The sequence below is a fragment of the Sodiomyces alcalophilus genome (assembly GCF_042370955.1).
Source record: "Sodiomyces alcalophilus JCM 7366 unplaced genomic scaffold ACRALscaffold_2, whole genome shotgun sequence".
NCBI lineage: Eukaryota > Fungi > Ascomycota > Sordariomycetes > Glomerellales > Plectosphaerellaceae > Sodiomyces > Sodiomyces alcalophilus.
The window spans coordinates 5,801,456-5,815,029 of NW_027263533.1; the positions used below are offsets into that span (position 1 = coordinate 5,801,456).

The 13,574-nt window shown below is 53.5% G+C and overlaps 6 protein-coding genes across 6 annotated transcripts in view; 4 read left to right on the forward strand and 2 right to left on the reverse strand.

Moving 5' to 3' along the window:
- Positions 1-1,120, forward strand: part of ACRALDRAFT_2098986 (uncharacterized protein) — a gene marked incomplete at both ends in the record, with an annotated part of 2,502 nt that extends 1,382 nt beyond the window's left edge. Inside the window, one exon of the mRNA XM_071022918.1 lies at positions 366-1,120. Coding sequence (XP_070878172.1) covers positions 366-1,120 — 755 coding nt within the window. The remainder of the gene's footprint in view (positions 1-365) is intronic.
- Positions 1,121-1,400: 280 nt separating this feature from the next.
- Positions 1,401-3,308, reverse strand: ACRALDRAFT_2100631 (uncharacterized protein; the record flags this gene model as incomplete). Its single annotated transcript, XM_071023020.1, has 2 exons — positions 1,401-2,123; positions 2,232-3,308. 2 exons carry the CDS (start codon positions 3,306-3,308, stop codon positions 1,401-1,403), a joined length of 1,800 nt encoding a protein of 599 aa, XP_070878173.1.
- A 3,575-nt stretch (positions 3,309-6,883) lies between these two features.
- On the forward strand, positions 6,884-7,981 carry ACRALDRAFT_1069263 (uncharacterized protein; the record flags this gene model as incomplete). The annotated part of the gene is made up of 1 exon (XM_071017649.1): positions 6,884-7,981. One exon carries the CDS (start codon positions 6,884-6,886, stop codon positions 7,979-7,981), a length of 1,098 nt encoding a protein of 365 aa, XP_070878174.1.
- A 1,254-nt stretch (positions 7,982-9,235) lies between these two features.
- ACRALDRAFT_208204 (uncharacterized protein) lies at positions 9,236-10,149 on the reverse strand (the record flags this gene model as incomplete). Its single annotated transcript, XM_071022416.1, has 7 exons — positions 9,236-9,299; positions 9,357-9,363; positions 9,398-9,539; positions 9,568-9,689; positions 9,763-9,874; positions 9,903-10,031; positions 10,120-10,149. The coding sequence occupies 7 exons, from the start codon at positions 10,147-10,149 to the stop codon at positions 9,236-9,238; spliced, it is 606 nt and encodes a 201-aa protein (XP_070878175.1).
- A 54-nt stretch (positions 10,150-10,203) lies between these two features.
- On the forward strand, positions 10,204-11,430 carry ACRALDRAFT_208205 (uncharacterized protein; the record flags this gene model as incomplete). Its single annotated transcript, XM_071022417.1, has 9 exons — positions 10,204-10,233; positions 10,285-10,326; positions 10,376-10,428; positions 10,469-10,513; positions 10,595-10,706; positions 10,787-10,871; positions 10,901-10,938; positions 10,967-11,206; positions 11,275-11,430. The coding sequence occupies 9 exons, from the start codon at positions 10,204-10,206 to the stop codon at positions 11,428-11,430; spliced, it is 801 nt and encodes a 266-aa protein (XP_070878176.1).
- Positions 11,431-11,525: 95 nt separating this feature from the next.
- Positions 11,526-12,640, forward strand: ACRALDRAFT_208206 (uncharacterized protein; the record flags this gene model as incomplete). The annotated part of the gene is made up of 7 exons (XM_071022418.1): positions 11,526-11,668; positions 11,710-11,764; positions 11,824-11,886; positions 11,919-12,042; positions 12,070-12,192; positions 12,236-12,420; positions 12,446-12,640. The coding sequence occupies 7 exons, from the start codon at positions 11,526-11,528 to the stop codon at positions 12,638-12,640; spliced, it is 888 nt and encodes a 295-aa protein (XP_070878177.1).
- Between the last annotated feature and the right edge of the window lie 934 nt (positions 12,641-13,574).

A 13,574-nucleotide genomic window follows, 5' to 3' on the forward strand; every position in this document is an offset into this window, starting at 1 on the left:
GGTACAGCCGATAGGCTAGCGAGCTTGCCTAGTTCGACTTTATGCTAGAATACTATAAGGGTGCCGATAACTATACCGCTAACGCTCTCTCGCGAAAAGAATAAGACGAACCGAAGGACTTCTCCGATAAATAGGAATAGGCGCGATATATACAGTTAATCCCTAAGACCTTAATTCCCCTAAAGATCCGCCTCCTTCGCGAACACCCACGAGTATTCGAAGCTAACGACGAATTATAACGGCTATAGGACGCCATGGCAGAAAAAGATAACCAGTATCGCTAAGCTATATAAGCCGTATCTACATCCTCATCTTCATGCATATCCGCAAGACCGCACGGAAGTGTCCCGACAATCTCAACTCAGCCCGCCACCCGCACGCCCATCAGGACTTCACCTTGGCCGGCCGTAAGACCAACAACGGCCGCCGCTCCGTCTCCTCCGCCGACTACGCTACTCAACCCACCTTCCTTCTGTACCCGCTCGCCCACGTTTTATGCACCGCCCCTCTGGCTGCCGGTCGTGTGGCCACCATGGCCGGCACCCACCCGACTCTAGCCTACTTTTGCGCCGCAGGCGCCATCATCGCCTGCAACGGCTGGCTCGACGCGCTTCTCTACGCCAGCACGCGCCGGTCCATCCTCTTCTCCGACAAGCCGCCCAGCCAGGACACTGGTCTCAACACCTTCTCCTACCTACGCACCCCGGCCAACCGCCGCTTCGGTAACGTGGTCTTCGTCGCCGGCGGCGTGGGCGCCACGGGACGCCAGAGCCTCGACGACCAACTCGTCGAGGCGCCCTCACCCTCGCATCATCGTCGCCACCACCGCCAGCAGCGTGGCTGCAAGAAGGAGAATATCCGTCGGTCGCTGCGCAAGCTGACGCGGCTGCGTGGCGAGGCCGGACAGAGCGATGTCAGCTTGTGGGGCGTGGAGCAAAACAAGTCGGGGGACGATCATGTGTCTCCCGTGTCCCGCGACGTTGGTAGGAATGGCTTGGCCATCCAGCTGGAAACGGTGACGACGGTGGTTTCCGAGAGGGAGGACGGCGGGTCGCGGTTTGAACCTAGAAGAAGGACGAGCCTCGGAAGCGACGAGGTTAGTTTCTCCTGGAGGGTATAGGAGAAAGCTGGGTGTCTTTGGCGTTGGATAGAGGGGAACTTTATCGTATTATGACTTGCAATTTTGGGAGGGATATCAAGATGATGGTTATTATTATTATTATTCGTCCGAGACCAAGTCTCTGAAATATAGCGGTCGTTGAGTCGCCATATCTTCCCAAGTCGGCTCGCCATTATTCATCCCATCACCCGGTCCAACCTCGTTCACATTGAGTCCTAACAAAGTCCGTCCATCACTCGTAGGCCATCGCACTTCTCTCGGTATTCCTGGGCATTACGTCTCAATTCTCAACCTTCCGCAACCTCACAAAACACTGCCGCGGCTTCTTCGTAAGCTCATCATACGCAGCATAGCCCGAGAGCTTCCCGGCGCAGGGTAACAGCTCAAAATGCCAGACGAGCAGGGTGATCATAATCTTCAGTTCAAGGTAGGCCAATCGGCGGCCGAAGCAGCCGCGGATGCCCAGCCCAAAAGGCAGCGTCGGGCCGGCCGTGGCATCGAAAACGGTGTCCCCCGTGTCAGCATCCACCGCGAGCCACCGCTCGGGGCGGAACTGGTCCATCCCCTCGTCGTCCCACATCCTCGGCGGGCCGCCCCGCTCTTTGGCGCCGGCGGCCCGGGAAGTGGGGCTCCGCAAGGCTTCGTCAACGGGATACGCCGGTTCGGAGATGGAGGGCCCCCAGACGGGGGCGAGGATGGTGGTGCCGCGCGGGATGAAGTGGCCCAGGACGGTGGTGTCGGCGGTGGCCTGCCGGTCGACGATGGGGATGGTACACCCGCAGCGGAGGATCTCCTCGATCACGGCGTCTAGGTACGGAGTGGGATTGGTCCGGGCGATCTCCTGTGCGGACGGCGGTCGGTCATCTCGGACGGCAGCGGCGTGGGAGGCGCGCAGGGCGTCGCGGAGGGTGGATTGGACGCGCGGATGGTCGGTGAGGTACTTGAGGCCCCAGAGGAGGGTGGTGCTGCTTGTGTCGTGGCCTGCGATGACGAAGCCGAGGACCTGGGAGAGAGAACGCGTGAGAGGGAGAACGAGACGCAAAGGGGATTTCCAAGGGAAAGCAAGATGAAAGGGAAGTAGGGAAAGGAATAGGTTTAGTTTTAGACTCACCTCATCTCGAATAACAGGAGACCAATACACGGGTTCCCGATCTTCTTTCTCTGCGAGCTTGGTCTCGCGATCGATCATGAGGTCGACGGCAGCTTTGATCCAGTCGTCGCCCCCGTCCTTCTCGACCGCCTGGGGTTCGGTGTCCCGTTGCGCGTCCCGATGGCGCTCGACGGCCTTCCGAACCTGCTCTTCCATGGAAGCATTCCGGACGTTGCGATACCTCCGCTCTTTGGGGAAGAGCCACTTCCACCACCAGGCCAAAGTAGGCTCAGGCGACTGGATAATGTCGCCCACCATCTCCGAGGCGCGCATCGTGGCGGTGACCGACTCGTGCAGCGGGGCGACGGGGAACTCGACCACGGCATCCCAGCCACTGCCGCGGCGGTCCGCATCCTCCCGTAGCCTCTCCACCTCGCCGACCTCCATCCCCCGCACGCGAAGAACCTGCGGCACGAGCGCACGGTGCGGGAAGCTGTCGGCGAAGCTAAACTCCAGCACGGCATCCAGGGCGGCGTAGTACACGTCCCTCACGGCCTCAAACGGCCTCCCGTCGGCGGCCGCGGCACGCAGGCCCCACAGGTCGACGAGCTGCATGGCGCTCTCGTAGATGTTGGGCGCGGCGACGTCGTGCAGGAAGGTCGGGGTCATGAGGTCCTGCAGCAGGCGGCGGTGGGCCTTCCAGGCGGGGCCGGTCTTGAGGTTGATGTGGTGGTGGGGCACCATGCCGCTCAGCAGGGCGATGGAGAAGTCGGACCTGTCCCACAGTTTGGGCTGGCGCAGGAGCAGGTCCTGGGCCTCGCGAAAGTCGGAGAGCAGGACGAAGGGCTTCGCGCCAAAGGGCAGCAGGAGCTGGCTGACGGGGGCGTTGTGGTGGCGGGCCTGGGCGATGAACCAGCTCGCCGAGCTGTCGGTCTTGACGGCGCGCATCATGGAGGGAATGTCACCTAGGATGGAGCGGGCGGCGGATTCGTTGTAGGGGATCCCCGGGAGGCGTTTGGGGAGGAGGGCGCGGTAGAGGGCGTATAGGGCTGCGACGAGGAGGACGAGGCCGGTCGTCTTGGCCAGGTCGGCCGACATGAGTGGCTCGGACATGGCGGGTGTATGTGTGGGAGATTCCGTGACGGTAGGTGCGAGAGTTGTAAAGTTGGTAGAGGAGGTGGAGGGAGATGGGAGGGAGATGGAACCAGGCTGAAAGTGAGGTGGGTCGGGTGAATGAGATGAGAATGAGAATGAGTAGTGTGAGTGAGAATGGGTGAGAATGAGGGCGCTTGAGTGAGAGGCTGTGATGACATAAACAACTTCACCCACTTTATCCAATCTTATACCAGACTATTACCATGCTCCTACTCAAGTCACACGTATATATATTCACGGGATCCCATATTCATTTGCTGTTTCCCTCCCTTTTACCGGAACCCGTGGATTCCGAGATTCCCGGCATCAGACCATCATTCCGCCCGTGCCGAAACATGTTGAGTATAGCCTCACTTGACAAGGCTGATTGTTCATTGAAAATTTTACCAAGAATACCCTCACCGTTGTGTTCGTAATATTGGCCGTTGATGCTGTTAAGATTGACCGCTGATGCTCTCAGTGTGGGTCACGTTTGGAGCCATTCAATCATTTAGTAGGAGAATCCGACTGCTCAGGCCTAATCACTCATATAGCAGTCAGTCAATCCATCGACAACAAGAATTGTAAGAACAGAATTTCGTGGTCTCATTCGTGTTGATACCTATTACTATATTTCCCACTGCCGTAACCGATGTTCTATGTTAGACTAACTAGGTACATAAATGTTTTTAGGAAGAGTTTTGCGTGGCATTAGGTACTTCGTATAGTATTCCTCTGCTACGTTGCAGGATGGACGAGTAAATTGCGCTACAAATTTGTACACCGCGCTTTCTCACCCAATACTATGCCTTTATTTTATTTTTCTCCAAGAAAAAAATAATAATATTCTATGTACTTAGTAATACTGAGTATATACAACGTACTAAGTATAAATCCGGCCTTTGAGCATGGCTTTTATGATTGGACTATGAAGATATGATGCCAATTGATCCGACCTATCAGCGCCTGGAGAAAAGTATTCAAACACGATTATGTCCATGACCCTATAAAATGTACGGCTGGGTACATAGTCGTATTCCAATACTTCTTGTCCCCCACTATACATTGTACAACGTAGTCTTGGAAGTGGAATTTGCAATGATACTTGTACGTGTATTTGAAATTGATGGAGCACAGTACGTCTGAAGTTGGCTACAATGTCAGACAATGTACCTACCTTTTGTGGTGTGTGGCTGAAAATTACATCTGAATTATACAATCATTCTATTACTTAATTGCATAGCCTATGCATCAAACCCAAATCCATGTAAGCCGGATCCACCACCCCCAACCACTGCCTAGGAACAAAACTTTGCCGGAATAAAAGGTCTGAGGGGGCTGCTCGTCACTTGTCGCACTGTACAAAGGTACGGAGTACGTACATATCTCTCTCCCGTCCTTATCCACGAACCCAGCAACCTAGGCGACTACGGTCTACGCACCTTCCACCCCCACCCCACCTCTTCAGTCCGTAATAAATTTCCTTTTTCTTTTGCACATATACTATACCTAGATGGTTATCTCAGAAAGATCAGACCACCCTGGGTTATGTCGCAGACCTTTACCGGGACGTCAAAAAGGAATATCCCCAATACAGCGACAAGGTAGTACTGCTTATTATACAAAACCTATTAAGTGCATTCACGTATTTCGTTGCATATCGCATACATAACAAAACGTCTGAGCTTATTGAGGTAAGGATCGACACGGAAGTCGCCCAATATTGGTTGCCCGCCAAGGCGACGCCGGTAGTACAAAACGTCTAAGTCGACTTCACACGTCCTCCCCGGGATCTGTCCAACTTCATTGTGCACGTTCTGTGTGGTCTACGAGTCGATTGACCACTGCCCGAGTCGCAAAATGAATGCCTTTACTGTCGTGACATGTCCAGGGAATCAATTGAGTAGTGAAACGGAAGCCGAAACTCAGTCCACGCAGGACAGAGTGGCAAATATCCATGTGCTGCTGCTGTTAGCCTTAGGCGGGAAACATCCAGTTTGGACCATTCTTTGATGGAATTTCCGTGTAAGCTTTTCTCTGGTCGGTCGTCGGATCAAGCCTGGCTCAAAGTCAAAGTTGTGGAAAGTGACAAGCCAGACGGCAGAAAAGGGGTTCAACAAAGGGGGTCCACAAAAAGGGGGAGTGTTGGGTGATCCAGGAGACAATGACAAGAATAATCATTATCAATTACCGCGTAATGTAAGAAAGGGCTGTACAATTCTCGTCATCCTTAACCCGCTTCATCTACATCATTCTACAGTCGAGAAGCTAATTACAACGAGAGTGCGGAATGCGACACCTCGCCCCTGACTTGACCACGAGAGGGTTGGAAGACAGGAAAAGTGAAAAAGGGGGACGTGTGATATGCCGGATAGCATCCTAGAACCGACAAGGTTATTGTGACCAAACTGCGGACATTCCCAGACCCAATCACTTCTGCTACCACGTCATGTGTAAATATGCCAACTCAGGTCGCCCAGTGGGACTCCTCCTTCATCATCCTCGATCGTGAAGGACGATGGGTCCATGACTCCAGGAGTCTAAGCCTCGCTTAAAGCCTTCGTCCAAGAGTAATCGGACGGACCAACTTACAGTCATCGTGGCTTCACTCTGCGGAATCTGATCGAATAGCATCGTGAGGACATCGAGGCCATCTCCTCTCGGAACACGTTCGCCTCACGGTCTGCCGACCCCATCGTGTACCCAACTCGATGCGCTTAAATTTACACTCGTCTTCTTCTTTGCCACTCCACCCTGCGGTTTGACTTTGGCCTTGCAAAAGCATATGGAGGGAGAGATATCACCTGTCGTGCTGTGGCTTTCCACGATGATGACTCTGACTTCCCGTCCACATGATCGGGTATATGCTTTCTCAGGAAGAAACCAATCACGTCTGTCCGCCATCGTCGCCGTCCCTACAGAAGCGCCATCACACTGTGCATCGTGGCTTCGTCAAGCCACCTCTTGCCCCCGAGAGCTCGGATTTTGGCGTTCGAAGGTCGGAAGAGACGATATACATGCGCCTGCCAATCAAGGAGAGCCCCGCTGGAACGGAACGGGCCGAAAGATGACTGGCACAGAATAAGGCTGAGAGCTTAATCCATTATGGTGATCACCTGGATAGCCCAACAAGGACGAGCTCTTGCCCCTTTTGGACTCCCAGGGGCAACAACACCATGAACTATACTTTGGTGGCTCCAAACCAAGTCATGACTATCTCGTCTTTCGCGCTTTGAAGCCAGAGAAGGGGCAATGGAGGCATCCCGGAATGGCATCTCTTGCCCAAGTCAACAGATCAGTAAATCCCAAAACCTGCCTTCTGAAGTCTATAAAGGAAGCAGTCCTCCCCCTTCTCGAGGACCAATTCTAACCAGACTTCATCATACACGGTCTTCGACTTTCACATCTTTACCTGCTCATCTTTACAACACTCATCTTTACTCGCCCATCTTTACCTCACACACCTCTACACACACATCTCTACACACATCCGCACCTCACATCTTTACCACATCATCACCAACAACGCCATGGACACCATGTACAACTACTACTCGTTTCCCTCGGCACCCTCGTCCATGGCACCTCCTTCCGTGGACACCCCTTCCACACACAACATGGGCTCCAACGGCCCCGCCTCCCCCTTGGTACTACCCGTTGAGCCCGGCCTCTTCTTGGGGAACTGGGCTGCTTCCTTTGACCAGCAGTGCCATCGGGCCTCTGGTATCACGGCAGTCTTGACCATCCACTTCGGGTCACTCGCCAACCACTTCCTGTCTACGTGGCAGAGCACCCCCCGGGGCCAGACCCATCACCAATTCGCCAACCTCGGCGAAAACGTCTACCCCAACCTCCTCTCACTCCTGCCCGCCATCTGCGACTTCATTGACGCACATCGCGGCATCACGGACTCTTCGACCGCCTTGTCCGTCCTCTCTCCCGGCCAGAACGGTGCCGTCCTCATCTGCTCCACCGGCCCTGCCTTCTGGGCCTTCGCCGTCATCATGGCCTACGTCATGCGTGCCAGGACCTGTGATACCTTCACGGCCCTGCGCCAGGTGGCCGCCATGGTTCCCGACATAGATATACCTGCCTATGTCTTTCATCAACTGGGAATCTGGAGGTCGGTCAAATACGCCCTGTATGGCCCCGGACCCTGGTTCAAGAGGAAGTACCTCAGATTCCTGGCGACGGTGGCGAATGGCCAGTTGCCTCAGGTTATCCACCCACCCCCGTCGCCTCGTCCGGTCCAGTCTGTATCTCCTCCGCAGACTGAGATGTCGCAGGATCTGGCAGCCCAGGATCCGGTAGACCTGGATCCGACAGACCTGGGTACGACAGCCCAGCATTCGGCAGACCAGGATCTGACGGTCTCGGATCTGACGGTCCAGGATCCAGCAGTCCCGGATCCGGCAGCCCAGGATCCGGCAGACCTGAATCTGGCGGACCTGGATCTGGCAGACCTGAATCTGTCGGACCTGGATCTGGCAGACCTGGATCTGTCGGACCTGGATCTGGCAGACCTGAATCTGCCAGACCCGGATCCGATGCTGCTGGATCCAATGCCATTGGATTCCACGGGGCTGCATTGGATGGGGGTGGATTGGTCGGAGCTGGGTTCGACGGCGGCGGGCTAGATGGCGCAGGATTCGACAGGGACGGGTTTGATGGCGCAGGACTCGATGGCGCTGAATGACTTGAGTCCAGGGAGGCAAAGGGTGTTTCACTGGGGGTTATAGAGTGTACCTGAAGATGGCGCAGACAAGGACATAATGGATGGTTCAGGGAGACAGGGGGTGGAATACAAGGCGTGACTTGAATAACACTGAAAAGAAGGCGAACATAAAGCGCGATTGGAATTATACCAGAAGAATATTAGGTAGAAAAAAAAACATACCACAAAGCACTGTGTCCCTTGGCTATTATCGTGACCATTGTATTATCATAAGGCAGCTCGGCATCGAGCCTGAGGTACGGGCTAATAAGCGCGACCTGTCCGAGAAACCACGCGTAGCTGCTGTCACGTCCCTTGTACCAACCCTATTCGAAGGCAATGGTTTAGTAGAAGCGGAAACAATGTGTTATGCGGCCAGACGACAGTGTCATTCAGTGTGTGCTATTTCTCTACGTCAAAGCACAGAGCAGACTTGAGACTTACCTTGCCCCTTACAAAGGCTACGAGAGCCATATGTTGTTCGTCCATAGGGAGTGACTCCTATCTTGGTGTCTGGAGACATGTACATCCGTTCCTTCCGCGAATGAGGCAAACGATTGCAAAAAGACTGTGTGGTCTCCACGACACCAGGAGCTCGGCCTACTTCCAACGACTTGGTAATTCTGGGTGGAAGGCATTGGAGAAACCACTTCACATGTCCCGTTTGTGGCTGACGGGGACAGTGAGGCGGCAGAGGACACACCTGGCCACGCACATTGAATATCATAACTTCCAACTCTGTATTTGTTATCAACAGAAGAAAAAGGGGGAAGGAAAGGGGGGAAAAAGGGGGGGGGGGGGGGGAAAGGGGGGGGAAAACGGAGAAAGAAAAAGGGGCAAAGTGGTCCGAAAAGCCAATTCTTCCGACAACAAGCGCGCGTTGACGAGGCGTCCACATCCGAGAAGTCAGTCCCTATTTCAACGATCAAGATCAGCAAAAACATACGGATGACGAGGTGACAGGCACCGCAAGGCTGTCGTGATCGTCGTCTGCGTGATACATCGGTACGTACTCATTCCCAGTATCAATCGCATGTGTTCACGCATCGCCTCCCGAATCCTGTCACCGGCAAGCTGCACAAGAACACATCAACTGCACACAGACAACACCGGGAAACCCTGCACCAGTAGCCTGATGGATATGAGGGGTAGCTCTCCTAAGAAATATCAAGCGGAATCACAATCGGTGGGAGAACGGGAACTTGTGTGCTTGGAGCCGCCATAAACCCTCGCCTTTGGTCCTGGGGCAGTTTAAATCTACGGTCGGAGGTTAGTATAGTAACGTCAAGGTATCTCACGGATGATCTCCCAGCAGACGTGGCATGATAACTAGAGGAACAAGTAACACTGGGCGGCTTGGAGATTCTTGGAGTAGCAAGAGGCTGTCTCGGTGACAAAGTGTTTCTCCGTTTCCGGTGTTTAGGTAGGCCATGCATCGGCGGGAAAACCTGAGGGCGATAGTCGGCATTGAAAACAAATAGCTTATGTGTTGCAAGGCTTTGAGCACACGCGAGGACACGGCGCAAGGCCCGTGACGACTGACCAAACCATAACATCAGCCGCCAATTCGATCAGCGTCTGTGTTGTGAAGCTTGGACCGTACTTCTCAGCAACGGCGCAAGAGTTGCGGACTTGCAGTGGGCACACACGTCCCCGGGATGGTATTGATAGGTTGATTTGCTTCTAGGGTTGGTTGCTTCGTACATGAGCTGTATCGATATGCAGAGTGGGGGAATCGAGCCGCTCGCTCCAAGACCACGTCTCGGCCGATGAAGGAGGTAGACGTGGGCATACGAGGTAGCAGAAGGGCCTCTTCCTGAAGTGGGATGGGGGGGTAACAAGACAGTAGGAGGCGCCAAGGGGAAGGCCTTGCGGAGAGGAGGAGAAGCAGGAGTGAAAGAGTTCAGGACGAACCCAATCGCATTGGGTTCCTTTCTGGAGACTGGATGGACACCCACGCTATCCTGCTTGAGCTTGATGTGCCGTAGGCCACGAACCAATCATGACAAGTCGGCCAGACCCTGTCTTTGACGTTTCGCTATTCTGATAGGCATATCGTACCTGGGCACGTATCTGGTATGAATACTGCATTAGCGCTTTTGCCAATAAGGTACTCAGAATATCTAGGAAGAGAGTGGAGTTTGGATGGACGGCCTGACGAGCGATTTCACGTGGGTTGACGTGGTAATTACTTGGTCGTGGTGGTGACCTCTCACCTGCTGCCAGATGGACGTACCTGCTTCCGACCACCCTGGGAAAGGATTGAGGGTGTGGTGTGGCCGCTCGGGCTGCGGCCCTTGTGATCGAAGCTCCTGAGACCTTTGTCGTCCGCGTGGGGTATCATCGTGATCGATGGCACGGGATTGTGATGTGACCTAGCTAACCCCTGAGATCAATTGACAGGACCGAGTCGTGGCCAGCTGCGAACACGGCGATCGTATGACGATACAATTTCGTTTTTTTTTTTTTTTTTTTTTTTTTGCGAATGTCTTTGCAAAAAGACTTGATGCCATCATTCGTGTCATCCACACACAAGCGGCCAAGTTGCCTGCGAGGGCCAACGAGTGGCCATTCGGAAGAGGCCCCGTTTCGACCAATGTAAGTGCATATTTGGTCACGTCTGTTTGGCCAGCACTCATACGCTTTACGTTCACACGTACGAATACGTAGGCACGAAGGTAAAAAGAATCCTTTGGGTTTCAAGGCCGATGGCACAAAAGGGTCCTAGAAGTCGCTGCCCCACGCCGTATGTACCTGCTCGTTTGGTGGTAGCTTGGCGTCGGACCACGATCCCTTCCCTTCTTCGTCGTCGAGTGAGTCGAGTCGGTAGCAAGAAGACAAGGGAAAAAGAAGGCGATTCAGGGGAACGAGAAACCTAATGTCCTTCAAAATAGGAAACTAGGTGCAGACGCTCCCATTCATGGTCATGGAGGAGGAGGAGCTCGACAAAAGTGCGAAATGCTCCGTCTTTTCATCGAGTGAGCCCTTTCATGCAGAGACGATGAACCGAAAGGAAGAGGAGAGGAAAGTGGACGCGAGACTCGTGAATGCTGAGGTGGGGGAAAAGGAGGGGTCGTCGTGGGATATCCCGGCAGGTACAATACACGTACGGCGTGGAAGGAAGCACCTCGAACAACGGCTCTACAACGTACAAAGTACCTAGGTACCCAGACTGCTTTGCTTTTATCGTTCGTCTTTGTACGCAAACCGGTACAGATATTCGTAGACACAGTACCTAATGTATCTGAGATGATGACTCAAAAAGGGGAAGTAAGACAAGATGGACCGTTTATATCGTCGACTTATTACGGCCCTCCCGAGTCGGTCGGGTCCGTCCCTAGGGCAGCCGAGCGAAGCGCCAACAAGAAGTAACGTCGCGAGAGGAGGGGCTACTAGAGGCTGCTAAAACGTCTTAAACGGGCGCCATTGTTCCATTCGTACATATGTACACCCGGAACTCTACGAATATGGGCCAGGGAACTTTTCACTTCTTAGGTGAAGTATTGGTATTGGGAGACTTTACCAGTCACTCGTCTGGTGGTCACTTTTCCATGTTCCCCGTCACTCGCTGCCTCGGCATGCAGAACATATGGAATACCTACAGCAACGGGTGGGTGACTACCTACGGTAATAAGTACCCCACTGACGAAGTACCTGTCTCCCCACGTCTCGCCATAGTAACGTCTTGCTACAGCAACGTCTTATTGTAAGTGAATTATACTTGGTATAAACTGGGCCTGTACGGATGATTCGTATGTGTAACAGGAATCCCCACCGACTCGATTGATTCGTCGCCCTTTGCATTTCCACTCGATGAGGAGATGGCATGTGGCTGCGTCACGCCTTGTCGCTAAATCAAGGTGGCTTGGCTGTTTCTGTTCACGTCCATCGCCTACTTTGCGGAGGCTGCATACGAAGTAGACGCCTACCATCCGCACAACTACTGCCGTGAGAATGTCACTCATGGTACGCAGTCCGCACTCCGTATTGATATGTGGACATAACACATAGGTATATGTACAACGTACATGCAGTACATTCATTACACGCCCATCCACTGCAATAACATCTCTCACCCGCACTCGTTGCGTCTAGTTTGGAGCCCGTACCTAGTCAAACTTGAGAGCAACTCCGGTTTCTGATGGCGTGGCCTTATTTCCCCCCTACTCTTCTTCAGTATACTACTTCGTATGTGGCGTTGACCGCCCGTTGAACTCGACTCTCAAGAACATTGGTCGCCCCCTCGTGCCTCTCACGTCTCCATGCCCGCGTGGGTTTTCCCCGGATCTGACTCGAGTCGTTGGTGTCGGTCGTTCACCGCCACGTCGCCCACCATGCCGCATTAGGACTTGCCGCGCCATTGTCGGAGCAATGTACATGCGAATAGAAGCAGCAGCAGGGTGTCGCAGACGCAAAGGCAGAAAATATGCGACAACAAGACCAGCTGAATCGCCTGGTTGGCTTGACTTGGTCCGTGATCGTCGGCTTCACCACAGCAACGAGATTCCCGCCTCACTCATCGCGGGGTTCCTCCAACAACCGAAACAAATCCCCTGATTACTGTATACTGGCCGAAATTTGACCCAAAATGCAAAACGAAATCCACATGTAACTGATGCACGAAAACGCTTTGCAACTCGTCAACCTGCCATTGTGCTCCATATCGGTATTGGTAGGTACAATACACCCATTTATTACGAATAATCGGGAAAGGGGGGAAAGGGGATTCTCCCCCAACTGCTTTGAAACCGCATCGCCATGAATTTGTCACCGCCTCGGAGCAATTCTCAACAAGACAGCCAGGAGTGTACGAGTTCATTCTCGTCAATTCTCGCCTCTTCTCCTTGGCGAGAATTTTCTTTTCAACTCGTCATTCCCATTGCCTTCAATGTCCTTGTAGTGACTCGCCAAAAAAAAAAAAAAACGTCGGATTTAAGCTTTAACGCGTATACCCAGTGGTGGTGGCGTATTATGGCACGACTCGGAGAGGTTGAGGCGCAGCATTGATGACTGAGCCATTCAAAGGCCGGTATTTCGTCTGCGTTGCAATTGCCACAGCTCCCCAACACGTATGTGCATAACTCAGTAATTACTAATTGGCTATATACCTACTCGTAGGTCTTGGCAATCTGCATACAACGGACTGATCTGTCACCAGCCTGGCTTTGGATTCGTAAGCTCAACTCTGCCAATCAAGCAACACAGGGCGCCCGAGCTTCCCATCCCGTCCCGTTCTCTGGCATCACACTCGGTACAGCCATACAACTAGGTATGCCCCGTATGCGAGTAGTGTGGGCGTCGTGGTGGTTGCAGGATGGGCATTGTTGGGTTGGATGCTCGTTAGTAGACATAATAAGGCAATGCAATGTTATGTTCGTTTGCCTTTACACGTACAGAATAAAGGCCACGGGCCTAAACCGGGTCGCCCTGGAAGGACGTGGCCTTGGAGACCTGGAGCCTGGGGACACAAGAGACTACACAGGTTGGTTACCTCTATCTGGCTTTCGTCGTGGTAT